This window comes from Emiliania huxleyi (genome assembly GCF_000372725.1).
Source record: "Emiliania huxleyi CCMP1516 unplaced genomic scaffold EMIHUscaffold_475, whole genome shotgun sequence".
Taxonomy (NCBI): domain Eukaryota; phylum Haptophyta; order Isochrysidales; family Noelaerhabdaceae; genus Emiliania; species Emiliania huxleyi.
The window spans coordinates 5,619-22,492 of record NW_005198427.1 but is presented as its reverse complement, the minus strand read 5'-3'; the positions used below and the strand labels follow the sequence as shown (position 1 = coordinate 22,492).

At 67.2% G+C, this 16,874-nt stretch overlaps 3 protein-coding genes across 3 annotated transcripts in view; 2 read left to right on the top strand and 1 right to left on the bottom strand.

The window, feature by feature from the left end:
- The window catches only part of EMIHUDRAFT_470533 (Glutamyl-tRNA synthetase), a 2,554-nt gene extending 1,241 nt beyond the window's left edge, over window positions 1–1,313 (bottom strand). The window contains exons 1-2 of the mRNA XM_005767902.1: window positions 454–1,313; window positions 100–231 (exon numbers count right to left, since the gene is read on the bottom strand). Of these exons, the coding sequence (XP_005767959.1) occupies window positions 100–231; window positions 454–1,260 (939 nt within the window). The 5' untranslated portion in view covers window positions 1,261–1,313. The remainder of the gene's footprint in view (window positions 1–99; window positions 232–453) is intronic.
- Window positions 1,314–3,812: 2,499 nt separating this feature from the next.
- On the top strand, window positions 3,813–4,584 carry EMIHUDRAFT_370618 (hypothetical protein). Its single transcript, XM_005767901.1, has 3 exons — window positions 3,813–4,140; window positions 4,216–4,267; window positions 4,327–4,584. Exons 1-3 carry the CDS (start codon window positions 4,050–4,052, stop codon window positions 4,340–4,342), a joined length of 159 nt encoding a protein of 52 aa, XP_005767958.1. The 5' UTR covers window positions 3,813–4,049; the 3' UTR covers window positions 4,343–4,584.
- Window positions 4,585–8,460: 3,876 nt separating this feature from the next.
- On the top strand, window positions 8,461–12,562 carry EMIHUDRAFT_245750 (hypothetical protein; the record flags this gene model as incomplete). The annotated part of the gene is made up of 3 exons (XM_005767900.1): window positions 8,461–9,952; window positions 10,307–10,979; window positions 12,328–12,562. 3 exons carry the CDS (start codon window positions 8,461–8,463, stop codon window positions 12,560–12,562), a joined length of 2,400 nt encoding a protein of 799 aa, XP_005767957.1.
- Between the last annotated feature and the right edge of the window lie 4,312 nt (window positions 12,563–16,874).

Here is a 16,874-nt window from a genome sequence, read left to right as displayed (position 1 = left end):
GGGGGAGGGGGAGGGGAGGAGGGGAGGGGAGGGAGGTGTCTGCGCGCCGAGGCAGCTCCGTGCCGCTTGGAGAGCTTGGAGCGGTCCTCGCCTAATCACTCCACGTGACTGGTGAGCTCGCAGCTGGCCGCCCGGGAGAGCTCGGGCCGGCCCCTCGCCGAGGACGAGGGAGAGGTGGGCGAAACGCGGCAGCGGGAAGCCGAGCGCCTCGAGGATGAGGACCTGGCGAACCTGCTCGGGGGAGCGAGGGTGGGGAGAGGGTGGGGAGAGGGTGGGGAGAGGGTGGGGAGAGGGTGGGGAGAGGGTGGGGAGAGGGTGGGGAGAGGGTGGGAGAGGGTGGGGAGGAGCAACCGGGGCGGCACCGTGTTTGTCAGGTGCTCCTCGGCTCTATCTCGACTCGATCTCGACTGCATCTCGGCTGCATCTCGGCTGCATCTCGGCTGCATCTCGCACCGTGTTTGTCAGGTGCTCCTCGGCTCGGATGACAGTCGAGACCTTCATGTCGGCGTCGTCGACGGCGACGCAAAAGTTGTACACCGGCATCCCCCCGCTGCGCAGCAGGATGAAGTCTCCCACCGTCGCCTGCACGTCCCACTCCACCCGGCCGCGCACCGCGTCCTCGATCCCGACCACCTTCCCGTCTGGGACGCGGAAGCGGACGGTGTACGGCTCGCCCGCGTCGAGCCGGCGCTGCACCTCGGCCGGGTCCGCGTCGCGCCACGTCCCATCGTACTGCGGGTTCTCGCCCGCCGCCTCCGCTGCCGCCCGCTTCGCATCGAGCTCCTCCGGCGTGCAAAAGCAGCGGTACGCGGCGCCCGAGTCGAGGAGCTTCTGCGCGAGCTCCTGGTAGAGGCCGCCCTGCATCCGCTCGGACTGGCGGTACGGCCCGTGCGGCCCGCCCGCCGTCGGGCCCTCGTCGTGCACCAGCCCCAGCCACGCGAGGTCAGCCAGCACCTCGTCCTCTGACTCGCGCGTCGAGCGGGCGGTGTCCGTGTCCTCGACGCGGAGGAGGAACTGGCCGCCATTCTGCCGCGCCCACAGCCACGAATAGAGCGCGGTCCTCGCGCCGCCGACGTGCAGCGACCCCGTCGGAGACGGCGCGAAGCGCGTGCGTGCACCCGGCTCCGAGCCGGCTGCGGCGCACATGCGAGAGCCGCGTCCGCGCGCGAGGCCGCGGACGGCGGCGGCCGCCGGGCCGCGCGGCAGCGCACCGCGCGCGACGCCGTACCCGAGCGTCGAGAGTAGCGTCACCATCCACATCGGACAGCGGCGAAGGGAGAGGCGCAGCTGGAGAGGCGGCGAGGTGCTTATTGCGCTTTGCGCAAAACGAGAAACGCGCCAATACCCTACCTCACCTCACCCCACCCTACCACCACTTACCTCACCGGCGGCCAAGGAGTCTATCTCCCCCATATCTCCCATCTCTCCCCATATCTCGACTGCAGGGTGCAGGCGGCCAAGGAGTCGACGCGAGGCCGGCTCCGCGAGAAGATAGGCACGATGAAGTGTTCTTGAAGAAGGGCACCTTCGCAGGCGATGACCATCTCGCTCGAGTCATACCTCCCCCATATCTCCCCTATATCTCCCCATATCTCCCCATATCTCGTCGCAGGCGATGAACATCTCGCTCGAGGGGCGAGGCCTCGACCGGCTGTAGCCGCTCGGCCAAGCCCCCCCCCCCCCCCTCCCATGCTCCGCCTCGGGGTCCTCCTCGCCCCACGATCCGCGCAGCGAGAGGCCACGCCAGTCACCAGTCATGTCCCCGTTCTCTCTTCTCTATGCTCTCGCTGCGAGCTGGCCGACTGTGCGGCAGCTCTGCAGCTCTCCCTGCGCGAGCCTCAGCCTGCCCCCTGCGGCTGCGCGAGCCGCGACGCAGCACGCCCAGACGGAGACGCACACCTGGGTCACCTCTCAGGCGGCTCCCCACGTCTGGGGGGGCGACCCCCCCATCTTTGTTTACCGAATGCGTCTCTGGATTAGAGTGCGTCTAGTAGGCCTCCTACTTAGACGCTCGCTGTCCTCGGTATGCTCGAGCATCCTAAGATGCGCGAGTCTATATTAGTTGCTCCGCGCATCCCGAATTGCTCGCGGCATCTCCGATTGGCGTTGCTGTCTCAAAAGACGCGCCGTGCATACTGTGAACAGCGCGTGTCTCAGAAGACGCGCGCATATTTTGAACAGCGTGTGGATCTCAAGAAATACACGCACGTATAAAAACAAAAAAGAAAACGAAAACGCGGTGTGGCGAGCGCTGCGCGGCGGGCCGTGCCCCCGGCTGTGCGCCGCGGCTGCTGCGCTACTACTCGCACAGCCGCGGCGCGCCCACCCGAGCACTCGTGGGTGGGCGCCCTATAGCCTCTCCGCGCAACGTGCTGGGGCACGGACAGCGGCTCTCACGTGTGGCAGCGGCAGCAGGCCCACCGCTGCACCGACTCACACTGAACAGCACGCACAGGACACAGTCACAGAACACTGCCCCTGACGCCACTCACGGCCACGGGCTACTCAGACTTGGACACAGGCACCTCGCTTAGCACTCCGTGCACGTGGCTGCCGGTTGCCGTCACCAGCGCCGCTTCCTGCCCAGATCAAACACCTGCGACGTGGCGGAGGCGATGAGCGGCCCGCGGTCGCCGTGAGAGCGCGCGTGGTGGGCGACGGCTCACCGATCGAGCGGAAGCGGTCACGCTGTGGGGGCGGCGGAAGCGGTCACGCTGTGGGGGCGGCGGCGAGGCGGGCAAGCCACCCGCAGATCCCCAGAAGGACGCCGTCGCGAGGTCGAGGGCGGGCGGCGGGGGCGGCGAGAGCGAGGCGCGAGGCGCGAGGCGGTGTTGGCGGCGGCGGTGGCGCGGGCGGCGGCGGTCACGGAGCGGGGGCGAGAGGGTGGTGGCGAGCAAGACACCCGTGCGCGCTGCGCGGTCGCCGTTCTGACTCACATGCCTGCGGACAGCGCCGACGGGTGGTGAGGAGGGCGGCGAGCCGGCGGGCACGGTGTGCGCGCGGTCGCCGCGCGCTGGTGGGCGACAGCTCACCGAGCGAGGAGCGAGGAGCAGGAGCGAGTCGGGATGCCCGGTCCCTCAAATCGCCAAGTCAAACAAGAAAAACCGCGCGGCTGGCCGACTCTCGGAAGTACGCTGTCTTCCGTGTCTAGGCGCACGCCCACGCCCTCAGCCTCGAACTGGCCCCGCTACCTGCCGCGCAAACTGGTTGGTGGGGGGGGGAGGCGGCGTCGCCGTCGGATCGTCGTAAGCAGTGCATGCAACTTTGGTCTTTGCGCCCAGAGCTCGTGGCGCGAGCAGATGCATGCGCGGTGCTGAGAACCTGGTTCTCCAGGAGGGGCAGGCCGCGAGGAGAGACCTCACACGAGCACTCAAGGCAGGGCCCCCAGGGGGTGCCGAGAGATCACACCGCCTTTTCGTGCTCCCTGGCTCCCTGCTCCCCCCTCGGTGCCCGGTGCACCCGACACACGGTGTCTCCTGAGACGCTTCCCTGTCCAAGTATAGTAAAATGTGATCTAGTATGCAAGTGCCATCTCAGAACAGCTGTGCATCTATAGATGCTTGTGGCGTCTAAGATGGAACGCGTAACAAAAGACACGGCGCGGCTATCTCCAGGACAGCCATCGCATCCTAGAATGCCCTGTGTACCCGAGACACATGGTATCTTTGAGATGAAAAGTGCGTCCTAGAATGCGTTTTTGCATTCTAGGACGCATCGGTAAACAAAGATGGGGGGGTCGCCCCCCCAGACGCCACCCTCCCCTCCCCTCGCGGGCGGCGCGGCCCTGCGGCCTGCACTCTCCGCAGCTCACGAGTCTTACAGAAACAACTCGTGTAAAATATGAACACATCCGAACACACCGATAGGATCACCCCCCTCCGAGAACTATAAATCACACCTGGCCGGACACCGTGGCGCACACCACTTGCGACTTCGTGGTGGTTGCTTGTGCTCCAGCGCGGCGTCGGAGTTGGAGCCCAGCGCGCGGCGCATCGCAGATCGCACGTCTTCGCGCGACGCGGCCGCCGCCGTCACTTCACACCAGCTGCATGGCCGGCGCCCCGGCCGTGGCCGCATCTGGCTTGCTGGCGCGCGAGCGGCGCAAGAGTCCGAAGGCCAAGAAGATGGCGGCAAAGGCGCCTATCACGGTGCACTCGCGGCTGGTACTGTTGGTGGTGCGTGGAGCCTCGGCTCGACGGTGTGTACTGGCGGCACCGGTTGCGGCGAAGACGCCGGCGTGGGTTGCGACCAGCTCGCCGGCCTCGTCCTACAGTGCGTAGGTACATTCACGCAGGGCGGGGAGGGGGGGCGGTGGAGAGGGCGCACAATCTTTCGAAGGTAGTAGCGGGATGGCTTGCACTGGCTATACCAGGCGCTGTCTGCAGTACAGACGGAGCCAGCTTCACAACAGGTGGCGCCAGTCCAGGAGTTGCCGCCGCACTGCGCCCAAGTATGCTGACAGATGGTAGGGCCGCCAGGAGCAGGGTGAGGTGTGGCCCACCAGTCGCCCGAGTGGTGGTTGCCGCCAGCGGTTCCGCAGCCACCCCAGCTGCACCCTTGCGCCTGCCAGTCGCCCGTGTGGTGGTTGCCCTCGATCTTTCCGTTCACCCCTTCAGCCTTGTATTGGCCCGTGTACTTGTTGGCGGTGTAGGAGCCCTGGTGGTTGCTCGCAGTGGTCTGGCCGGTCCATTTGTTCGTAGTGATCTTTCCGCCCTTATAGTCGGTTAGCGTAGTGGTGCCGGTCAGGTGGTTAGTGTGTGCGCAGCCCCGCCAGTCGCATCCCCCCGTTACCCACTTCTCGGTCGGCGGTGCCGCTTCTCCCGCAGCCTTCTCTGTCGGCGGTATGGGCTGCGCGGAGACCGCCGCCTCCGTCGCCTTCTCAACCAGCGGGGCGGGCTGCGTGAGCACAGTGAGGACGAGCGGGACCAGCATGACGCGCCGGGCCCAAAGCTCGGTGTGAGGGCGGGGGGGGGCTGGGGGTCGCCGTATTCGGAGCGGTTTCTTTTTCATTCGAGCCTCTCTGATGGTTGTGTAAGTTCTTTGTGTGGCATCCGAGCGCGTCATGTTGACCCCAGCCGTGGTCACCAAGAACAGCACGACTGGCTATCAGGCCGCCGAAACTTTGTTCCGCATGCTCGGGTCCACACCCGTCTTTTCTCCACCGTCAGGCCCTCGCGCCTGACTGGCCCTCGGCGGGCGGGCCCACGAGGACCCTGCCAGTAGCCTTGGGCTTAATCTTCATTGCCGCTGGTCGCCGTCTCGCTCAGAATGCGCACGACTTCCGTGAATTCGGGCCTACGGGCACGTGCACAAGCCGGTTAGCCGCACACGTCGACCTCACACCCACCTGGGGGGTGCCGCCCTCCCGTTCATGAGCCCAACAACACGAGATCCAGGAGGACTCGTACCTATTGGACATCCGGAAGGCCCTCGCCGCAGCCTCCACACCCGCCACCCCCTTACCCGCCACCCCCTTACCCGCCACTGCCCTCCGCCCCCCCGCCCCCTTTGCCGTTCCCCGCCCTCGCCGCCGCCTCCCTCTCGCCCTAGCTCTCGCCGCCACCCCCTTCGCCGCCCCCGCCCTCGCCGCAGGTGGACGGAGACGTGCTGCCCTTCATGGACGTGTGTTCGCTATTGTTAAGCGAACTGAAGCTGTAGCGGGGACGCCGTATCGTGGGGGCTGCCTCTCTCACTGTGTCTCTCACTGACTCTGTGTCTGGGCTTGGCAACTGCGAATCGTAGCATGTGTACTCTGCCTTTAAAAATCGAACCTCACTACAGAGCCAGGTTGGTGCAAAAAGAAATCGCGGCGAACTCAGCAGCACACCAGGTCATGTGTGTATATGCCCGCCTCGCGCTCCCGCGCCAACGCCGCGCGCCGCACGCCACCGCCGCCATCTGCTGACAGCGCGCCCGGCGAAGTCCCAAAGAACGTCCTGAATGCGGCTACGGACGGCCGCGTGGGACCGGTGCGACTGTGGCTGAATGACGGCGGGAAAGCCGACACTCTCGCTGATCGACCCTGTGAGGTCAGCAGCCGTCCGGTTCCATACACCCTGCTGATGCTCGCCGCACAGAACGGGCACGTGCAGATTGTCGAGCTCCTCCTGAAGCGTGGCGCACACATCAACCTGCAGAACAGTCGCGGCAACACTGCGCTCACCTCTGCCGCCAACCACGGCCGCGAGCGAATGGTGGACGTGCTGCTGCAGCACGGAGCGGAGATGAACCCACAGGACTCCGCCTGGGCGGCGCTGGCAGCGGCTGCCCAGGGCGGCAAAGAGCGGGTTCTCGATCTTCTGCTGCGGCGTGGCGCGGAGATCGACCTGCAGAACAAGATAAACGGTGGCACCGCACTGATGCACGGTGCCTGCTTCAACCGCCCCGCCGTCGTGCTCCGCTTGCTGCGGGCGGGCGCAGACATGGCGTTGCGCGATGTGTTCGGCAAGACGGCGCTGCAGTGGGCCAAGGTGAAGGGCCGCGCCGAGTGCGTCCAGGCCTTCAAGACGTACCTCGGGGAGGTGGCGGCGCGCCGGAGCAAGGCGCCGTCGGCCGAGGCAGGAGGCGCAGGCGCGGCGGTGGGTGCGAGTGCCGCGGCCTCTGCTCCGAGCGGTAAGGGCGGCGCGGAGGTCGAGCTAAACGGCGGTGCGGTGCCAGAGGAGGTTGTGGACGCGGCTGACGACGGCGACGAGGAGCCGGTGCTGGCGTGGCTCGACGGCGGCGGGCGGGTGAACGCGGCGTTCGAGTACGTCTTTTCGGACGGCCCTGAGAGCGGCGTGACGCTGCTGATGCTCGCGATGGAACATGGCCACGAGGGGCTGGCCGAGGCGCTGCTCCAGCGCGGTGCGGATCTCTCGTTGCAGACCAGCGTTGGCGCCACCGCGCTGATTCTCGCCGCCGCGAATGGCCGCGAGAAGCTGGTCGAGCTGGCATTGCGGCACGGCACGGCGCTCGACCTTCAGGCCAACACTGGCGGCACAGCACTGCTTTTTGCCGCCAGCAATGGCTACGAGAAAGCGGTCGACACGCTGATCAGGCACGGCGCGGCGATCGACCAGCAAACTACTCTCCGCAGCACCGCGCTGATGGCCGCCGCCGCTTGCGGCCACGAGAAAGTGGTCGACTCACTGATCCGGCACGGCGCGGCGATCGACCTTCAGTGCAACAACGGCGACACCGCACTGATTCGGGCCGCTTTCTTCGGCCACCCCGCCGCCCTCCTCTGCTTGCTGCGGGCGGGCGCGGATCCGAAGCTGTGCACTACGGATGGCTGGACAGCGCTGCAGCTTGCCAAGAAGCAGGGCCGCGCCGAGTGCGTGCGCGCCCTCGAGGAGCATGCGGCGGCGGAGAAGGCGGCGGAGAAGGCGGCGGCGGAGGCGGCGTGGGCCGCAGGAGCGGCGGAGAGGGCGGCGCAGAGGGCGGCGGAGGAGAAGGAGGCGGCGCGGCACGCCGAGGAGCTGCTGGCGGAGGTCGAGGCGGAGAAGCGCGCCAAGGGGAAGAAGGGCAAGAAGAAGAAGAAGGGCGGCAGGGCGGGCGGGGCGGGGCCGTCGCAGGAGCCCGAGGAGGGTGCCGAGGCGCCGTCGGAGGCAGACGCAGTCGAGGCGGCTAAGAAGGCCGAGGAGGCGAGGCTTCTCCAGCTTCTCGCGGCGCTCACCGAGGAGAGGATGCGGCTCGGCATCACGGCGGAGAGCCAGGCGGCGGCGTCGGCAGAGGTGGCCGAGGCGGCTCGCTTGGACGCTGAGGCGGACGAGGCGGAGGAGGAGGCGGAGGAGGAGGAAGAGGCCGAGGCGGCGGCTGAGGCGACGGAGGCTGTGGCCAAGGCTGCACGGGCGGAGGCCAGGGCGGCGCTGGAGGAGGCCACCACAGCGCTGGCGAGGAGGGAGACGGCGCTCGAGGAGGCGGCGGCCGCGACAGAGGCGAGGCGTGCTGCTGCGGCCGCTGCGAGGGCCAGGGCGACCGCCGCCAGGATGGCAGCGGAGGCGGCCCAGCGCTCATAGCGCGAGCTGCTCAGAAGAAGCGCGTGGCCACCACCCTGCGGACTCTCTCTGGGTGGAGCTTGGGAGCTTCCGTCGAGGACACGCTCGCCGGAGGGTCATCATGCACCGCTTAGATGTGTGGTTGTGTGCTGGGGTGTTGTGGGGCGAACTACGCGGCGCGGACCGCGGTGCGCCGGTGCCGCGGGAGGAAAGAGCCGGGCACTGTGAGCCGCGCCGCCCGCCCGCCGCGCGCGGGGCCGGCCGGGGGCGAGGGAACGTACCGCTTTTTCTTGGATAGGTGGGCATGAACTACTTACTATATTCACACCACCTATGCTGAAACAAACAAAGAACGAAGGTCAAAGTCAAAAAAAAGTGTGTGTGTATCGCGCGCGCCTTGCGGGGGGGGCGCGGAAAAGAGGAACCTCTTAGCGCCACCGCAAAGAAACATTAAACAAACCAGCTGAAGCTCTGCTCTACTTCGATGCGCCGACTTCCGGCCGCCCCGGCCTTTTGCACGGCCGGAAGCATGTCGAGGTACTGCTTGTGCGTCCTCATAACAGGCGCTGTCGCAGCGACTTTCGACCAGTGCGTCACCGACCGTGCGTCCGGCGTCACCACCTGCGAGCGGGCCGTTCACGATGCGCCTGGGTGCACGGAGATCTTCATCTGTGCCGTCGCAGCGCCAAAGCGATCAGTATGCGAGAGCAGCAGCTGCGCGAGTGTGTGCGTTTGGAGGCAAGACAGCGGCTGGTGGAGCCGCTCGGGTCCCGTCAGCGAGCCGCCGTGCTCCGCTAAGTGCCCCAACGCTACAGCCGCGGCTATTGCCGTCGCCGACAGCCGCGGCCATGCCCACTCCCATGAGGAAGGCGCAGCCGACGCCGCCGTCGCCGACAGCCATGACCATGCCCACTCCCATGAGGACGGCGGCTCCAGGAGGCTCGGCATCACCGAGCGCGCCAGGCAGTGGCCGGACCAGCTGGTCCGTTGGCACTTTGCGAAGCAGAGCGGGAGCCGCGGGTGGGCTCCCGGCTCGCTCTTCCGTGGTGTCGTCGAGGCGGCCATCGCGAGGATCGAGGAGAGCACGTGCATATGCTTCGTCGAGGTAGACCCGGACGAGACGGACGAGACACAGCCCACCTTTGTCGGCAGCAACGAGCCGCGGCTCGCAATCTACGGCTCGGGGTCGCAGGGGTCAACAAACTCCTGCTCAGGGTCTGCGACCGTCGGAGCCTACACGTCTGCGACGATGACGCTGAGCTCCGGCTGTCCAGCCTTCGAGGGTGTCGTCGTCCACGAGTTCTTGCACTCCCTCGGTTTTTTACACGAGCACTCTCGCCCCGACCGCGACGAGCACATCGAGGTGCGGCTTCAGAACGCACAGGTCGGCGCTCGCGGCAACTTCGAACGACTGGATGCGAACGACTGGTACAACATCCAGGGCGACCCAGACAGCAGCTGGGACTGGTTCTCGATCATGCTGTACTCGAGCTCCACCTTTGCCAGAGAACGTGGCTTGCCCACGATGGTCGTCCGGAACAACAACCAGGTGGTCTCGGACGGACGTGGCGGCTCAAAGGCTGCAAATTCCGGTGACACATTTGGGAGCACTCAAGTCCTCTCGCAAAAGGACATTGGCCAGATCAACACCAGGTACAGCTGCGGGCTGCAGACGACCTGCCCGGGCTACGTCGCACCCGCGGTGTGCACAACCGTGCTGGAGCGGAGCGCGTGTGCTGCTCTCGCGGAGAGGGAGCGCAACCCGTGCCGCTGGGACAGTGACCGTGGGCGGTGCGGCACGTGCGCAGACACGCCCGGTTGGCGCATCGACGGTTGGAGCCTCGGCGGTGGCGGCGGTATCGGCTGTGAGTCCCTCAATCTCGGGATCACACTTGGAGGCGCGCCGTTCGACTGCGGCTCCGACTTCAGGGGAGGCGGCATCGCCGCAAGCCAGGCGTGCTGCGCGTGCGGGGGAGGTACCGCGTCCGTCGGCGCTTCAGCGCCGCCACCGCCGCCGCCACCGCCGCCACCGCCTCCGTCGCCGTCACCACCGCCGCAGTCGCAGCCAGCACCGACGACGTCCCCGTCTGCATCGCCGCTGCCGCCGCCAGGCTGCACATGCGGCACCGAGATTTGGTCATGTTGGTTCAACGATGGGAGCGCCTGCTTTGCATTCTGTTGCCTAGCGCCTCCGTCGACAGCGCCACCGCCGCCACCGCCGTCGCTGTCACCGCCTCCGTCGCCTCCGTCGCCGCTACCACCGCCGTCGCCATCTCCGCCGCCGCCGCCGCCATCGCTGGTCAAGGTCGACCAACCAACCGGGAGCTCAGGATGCGGATCCTCTGCGTCTCTCGGAACCGGCTCATACAACGTTGATGTGGACGGAACATCGCGAGCCTATCGCCTCGACCTTCCCACCGACTACGACCCGGATCGTCCGTACAAGCTAATTCTGGTGTGGCATGGGCTCGGAGGGACAGCTGACGAGACCGCCGACGGCTACTTTGGCTCCTGGAAGTATCAAGGGCTCTGGGATCAGAGCGACGGCAGCGCCATCTTCGTCGCCGGCCAGGGACTGTCAGCAAATGGGTTCGGCGCCACTGGCTGGCCAGATAACAACGGACGAGACATCGCCTTCGTGCGTGTCCTGCTCGCAAAGCTCAAGGGCGACTACTGCATCGACGAGGCGCGCATTTTCTCCACGGGCATCAGCTTCGGCGGCATCATGTCCAACACGATAGGCTGCCAGCTGGGTGACCAGGTACGCGCCATCGCTCCCATCATGGGCGCTGGCCCTTTTGGCGATGCCGGCTGCACGGGGCAGGTCGCGGTGTGGCTCACGCACGGGAGCGCAGACTGGACGCCAGGAGTCAACTGGGAGGCGGGCAAGGGCTCTCGCGACTATTGGCAGGTAGCTAACAGCTGCGCGGATACCAGCGTGGCCATCGGTCCGGACGCGTGCGTGGAGTATGATGACTGCGACGCACTGTTCCCTGTGGTGTGGTGCCCGACGTCAAATGGGCACCTACCGCCGTCCTTTGCCGCCGCCGCGATCTGGGCTTTCTTCGACAGTTTGGCGCCGCTGCCCCCTCCTGGCACCGGAACCGGAGCCCCGCCCTCCGCTTCGCCATCGCCACTGCCGCTCTCCGCCTCGCCCTTGCCACCGCCGCCCTCCCTCTCGCCCTCACCTTCGCCATCGCCACTGCCGCTCTCCGCCTCGCCCTTGCCACCGCCGCCCTCCCTCTCGCCCTCACCTTCGCCATCGCCACTGCCGCTCTCCGCCTCGCCCTTGCCACCGCCGCCCTCCTCCTCGCCCTCACCACCGCCAGGAACCGGAGTACTGGCTGCATCGCCCGGCTCTGACAGCGCCCGCGGGACGGTGGTTGCGGCGATTGGAGTGGCTATTGGGCTGCTCCTCGTCGGAGTCTTCGTGGCAGCTGGCTGCATGGCTCGCAGTCGCGGCCGTGCGGGCAAGGGTCGAGCCCATCCCATTCGCGGGCGTAGCATCTACAACTCCGAGCCTCGAGGACTGACACGAGGAGCGACCCTCAAGAGCCCACAAGTACTAGCTGCCTCGCACGTCGAGACGCCGCGGCCACCACTGCAGCCATACGCGCGCGGGCGCCCGACGCCACCTCGGCGGCCACCTCCTCTGCCGCCGCCCCCGCCGCCCCCGCCGCCCCCGCCGCCGCTGCCTCGGCCGCCGCCGACGACGGCGACGACGACCCCGCCGCCGCTGCCGCGGCCTCCGCCGCTGCCGCCGCCGCTGCCGATGACGACGACGACGACGACGACGACGCCCCTCCGCCCGGATGCGGCTCCTCTCCGAGCCACCTCAGCTCGTGGTGCGTTCGTCGGCTCCTCGCCACCTACGCGCACCCAGCCGGCGGGTCCCCGAGGCGGTCCGCAAGGAGGGGTGGCGCGGGCGGTGGCGGCGGCTGAGGCGCGGGCGAGAGGGGGGTCGCCGCCGGGGCGGAGGCCTCAGCAAAGGGAGAGCATCTCCATGGGGGGGTTCATTTGACGCTGCGCGCTCGTGAGCAATGTCCCCAGCCGAACGTAGAGCCGACCTCTGCACATATAGAGCTGACCTCTCGCTCCTCTGCAGCTCTGTGACCCGTCTGTCCCGCGCCGGCACTGGTGGCGAGAGAAGCTTGAGCGTACCTGTGTCCCCGACTTCTGGACTGTCCATTGTGTGTACTACCTCGCAGTGTTTCTGAGAGCAGCTGTTGAGATGCCATTTTAGGAGCGACGCTGCCGCACACGTGTCTCTGTCAGAGGCGCTCTGTTGTGTCTGTCTTACGGCTTTACGCTAGCCAGCTCACCTCGCCCGGAGCCCTCTGGCTACTCTCAGGCCGGCGGCCGCCAGAGCGGCGACCCCTGCGATGACGCCGGGGGCCGACAAGGCAGACAGTGTTGATGTGGTCCACGACGTAGAGGAGCGCTGGATTCCGTTGAGGACAGACAACGCCTTCTCCAGCGTAAGGCTCACCGCCGACAAGGTGAAGGTTGGAGGCTCGCCGCCGATGTCGTTTCCGACGGCAAGCGCAGCGAGTCGCTGTGGCCGTCCCGTCGCGATCGTCCGATAAGTTGGGCCGGTCTGCGGCGGCAGCTCCGGTGGAAACGCGCGATCGTGTGGGGGTAGTCGCTTGTGCGGTCTGGCTAGCCGGCTCTGTGTCTTGCGTGGCGATTGTGGCTGGCGGCTGCGGCGATGCTCCACGACAGCGGCTGTGGCAACCCCCGCTGCAGCTAACGCTATCCATCCTCACCGGCCCCCATCCCCGTGGTCGGCCTCGCTCACCGTGCCAAGCCGCGGCCCGGTCCGCCCGGCGGCCAAGGGCGGGGAGGGGGCCACCCGCGCGCGCTCGCGCAGACGCCGACGTCGTCCGGGGCGACGCTGCCCACGTGGCAGAGCGGCCAGAGGCTTGCTCCGCACGGCCTCGCTCGACACGTTGCGCCAGGAGCGACACACAGAACCACAAGACAAGACACTTGATGAAAGAAAGAAAACGGACAACCCAAGGGAGGGATGGGAGAACGACGGCACACCGCCACCACACAGGGATTTTAAGGAGAGGGGTGTGATGCGCTAGCCGTCGCCCACCCTTGGGCGTCCGCCTCTTCCTATCTCTCTTCGCAGTGTGTGTGTGTGTGTGTGTGTGTGGCCCAGAGATAAAACTTCTGATGCCATGCGTGACCTAGTAGTGTCCCCAGCTATGGGCGTGTCCACGTTGGAGCCAGGTGTGGTGTGGGCGCGAGAATAGCTCCGCCGTTCATGGAGGCAACCGATACGAGTCGACTGGTGTGTGTCGTCGTGGTTTCGTATCAAGAATACTCACTCACTCTTCGCAGTCTCTCGCCGATTCTCGCTGCAACCTTCTTCCTCTGTCGCGTCACTGGAAAAAAGAAAGAAAACAAACAACCCAGTCACTGCATCGTTGCACTTGGAGCACTTGGAGTGCAGTCGGTACCTCACATCCAGGGCCACGGACGAGCACTTGGAGCACTTGGAGTGCAGTTGGCAGCCTCACATCCAGGGCCGGGGAGCTAAGAAGCGCACCCAGCGGGCCGGATGATCGGGATCGGGTTGCGGGCAAGAGAGCCCTAGCCCCGGGGGTGCGCGTTCGCAGGGAAAGGGCCTTAAAAAGTAAACACGGGTCCCCGAGGGTTAGCTCTGCGCTCCGGGTTTCCCCTAGCAGCGGAACGCCCCCTCTACTCGGGGCTAGTAGACACCAGACACTAGCACGACAACACACACATTCCTCACTGACATCACCGCTCGGAACCCCCCCGCTCCGCGCGCGGTCTCCTCACCCCCCCACCGAGGGGGGCCCTCTCTCCCCTCGGTCCTCCCTCCTGTTCGCCTTCCGATGGTTCCGCGATGACTGTGGGGCCCGACCTCCCCTCCTAGCCTTCTTTGGCCGCGGCCCCGCCACCGTTTCGTCTTCTCTGCCTGATCCGCTGACTCCGCCTCCGGCGACCCCGCTCCCGACCCCCTGGGCGAGGACGGTGGCATCGATCGGGTCACACCCATTTCCACCCCCGGGAAGTCGAGCCCGCTCTCCCTGGTCGGCGAGTCGTGACCGCACCCGCGACCTCCCTATCGTCCTTGGCTCGCCCCCCCCCTCCGCCGGCTCCCCGTCAGGCTCGGGGAGGCGTGGCTCTCCCTGACACGAATTTTCCTTCCTTTCTTTTTTTGCACAACAGGCGGCATAAATTCTTTTTTTGACTGGCACCAGCACATTCTTGGGGGAGTCCTCGCGGCCAGGTGACGACGACGTAGGGCCCGCCTCTCCTGGCCTCGTCGTCTGGGACGGCGTAATGGTTCTGGGAATGTTAAACCGTTCCGTTCTTCCCCCATGAATGAATACACGGGGGCAAGACTTGGTCGAAAAGAATTTTACTTACGACAAAGGGCAAAGCTCCCTCGCACGACACCCTTGGGTTGTCCGTTTTCTTTCTTTCTTTTTTCCCTCGCACGACACTGGGCACGGGACTGGCGCGCACTAAGGGGCGTGAACGCACAAGTGCGTAATGACCGCAAGTGGTCATGAACACCCCAAGGGGTGTGAAAGTACACACTCCATTTATTCACAGATACCATACCAGCAAAGTACCCGAATCCAACTCCACGTGCCCAAGCGCACACCGGCCGGAGCGCCACCGGGGGGTGCCGCCCTCCCGTTCATGAGCCCAACAACACGAACGCTATCCATCCTCACCGGCCCCCATCCCCGTGGTCGGCCTCGCTCACCGCGCCAAGCCGCGGCCCGGTCCGCCCGGCGGCCAAGGGCGGGGAGGGGGCCACCCGCGCGCGCTCGCGCAGACGTCGACGTCGTCCGGGGCGACGCTGCCCACGTGGCAGAGCGGCCAGAGGCTTGCTCCGCACGGCCTCGCTCGACACGTTGCGCCAGGAGCGACACACAGAACCACAAGACAAGACACTTGATGAAAGAAAGAAAACGGAAAACGCAAGGGAGGGATGGGAGGACGGCACACCGCCACCACACAGGGATTTTAAGGAGAGGGGTGTGATGCGCTAGCCGTCGCCCACCCTTGGGCGTCCGCCTCTTCCTATCTCTCTTCGCAGTCCCTCGCCGATTCTCGCTTTCTTTTTTTGACGCCGACAGCCATCTGGACCCAGCCATCGGGTCCATGCTTCCCTCAGACGTGTCCGACGACGACGTCGAGACCCTGCGTAGCATCGTCGGTGACGATCTCCCAGAGTCGACGCTGCGCGCGCTGCTCCTGCGGTCCGGCGGAGACGTCACCGCCGCCGCAAACTCATTTTTCGACGGCGGCGTTGCCACTCTCTCCGCAATGGAGGAGGGTGGCGGCGCGTCGCCTGCTCAGCCGGGGGCGTGCTCGGTGGGAGACGACGTGCTGAGCACGCTCTTCAAGACGCTGGAAGACCAGGGCAAGAAGCTGGCCGGTGACAGCCGCCCCGCGCGCGCGTGCCACCACCTCTCCCACAATGCGGCCCCGCCCCGGTGCACGGCGGGAAGAATGAGGAGGGGTGACCGACCCCCCCCCCCCCCCCCCCCCCTCGCTCTCCCTCGCTCCCACACCTCCAACCTTTCCCCCCTCCAGCCTCACCCCTCCCCCCGGAGGGCCGCAGGCGCAGTCCCCGTCTCGGCAGGCATCCTGGTCACCCTCTCCAAGATTTGCGACCGGAACGGCACAGTCATGCTGCCCGCGCATCCTCCTCCTCCCCCTCCTCCTCCTTGCTCGCGATTCTTGTTCTCCTCATCGCTCTTAGGCATCGCCATGCTGCCTGCGTCGGACGACCCGCTCGCTGGCTTCTCGCGCTCGGGGCGCGGCGCCACCGAGGTGCGCTTCTAGACGCCTCCTAGACACTTCCGGGACAGTTCTCGCGGTCGGGGCGCGGCGCCACCGAGGTGGAAGCTGCCCCTCCGGCTGCCCTCCACACACTTGTATCGCTCTCTGCTATCACACGTCTCCCCTCCCGCAGGTCAAGCTTCCCCTCCGGCTGCTCGGCGCGCGCGTCAAGCTCCTGACGGAGGCCGAGGCGCAGGCGGCGCAGCGCCCCGCCGACCAGCGCACCTTCGTCGTGCGGTACGCGGGCGGAGAGCACGGCGGCCCGGTGGAGCCGGTGCAGATCCTGCCCGAGGGCATCTCCCTCGCCGAGTACGACATCTCCTTCGCCGCCGGCGCGGCGGCGCTGCGGGTGGAGCACCGCACGGATGGGCCGGTGCGCTGCCGCGCGGAGCCGGCCGCGCAGAAGCAGGTCTTCGCCTCTTCGCCGGTCGAGCTCTACACGCAGGAGGTGGACCCCGAGACGCACAACATCGTGCAGGTCTACTTCTCCGACTTGCGCGACCAGGTGGCGCCCCACGTGCCCAGCCTGAGGGACCGGCTTGAGGGACCGGCTTGAGGGACCGGCTTGAGGGACCGGCCTGAGGGACCGGCCTGAGGGACCGGACCCTTCTCGGAGCTCTGCCCGGGGACCCTCCCCTCCGACAGGACCCCCCCTCCGACAGGACCCCCCCCACCCCCCCCACCCACACAGGTTGCGGTCGACGTCCTCAACCTGACCGGCACAGACACCGCCCTCGACGGACCAGAGACTTGCTCCTTCGAGAGCGACGCGACCGGCGCACCCCCGCCCCGCGCCACGCCCCCTTCGATCGGCCCGTCCTCGCCTCCCCGCCTCCTCGCCCCCCCCCCGCCTCCTCGCCTCCCCGCCTCCCTCCTCGCCTCCCCGCCTCCCCGCCCCCCCGCCCCCTCGCCTCCCCGCCTCCCCGCCTCTCCGCCTCCCCGCCTCCCCGCCTCCCCGCCTCCCCGCCTCCCTCCGCCCGAGCACGGCCGCACCGCGCGCCCTCCCCCCCCGCGCGCCGCGGGCACCGCCCTCAACTACAAGAACTTTAAGCCGTCGATGGC

Bases quoted from the DNA above. Each gene is read 5' to 3' on its own strand.
- EMIHUDRAFT_370618 (XM_005767901.1), top strand. From the start codon at position 4,050: ATGGCCGGCGCCCCGGCCGTGGCCGCATCTGGCTTGCTGGCGCGCGAG. The intron at 4,141-4,215 runs CTATCACGGTGC...TACTGGCGGCAC, and splicing joins GAAGATGGCGGCAAAGGCGC to CGGTTGCGGCGAAGACGCCG.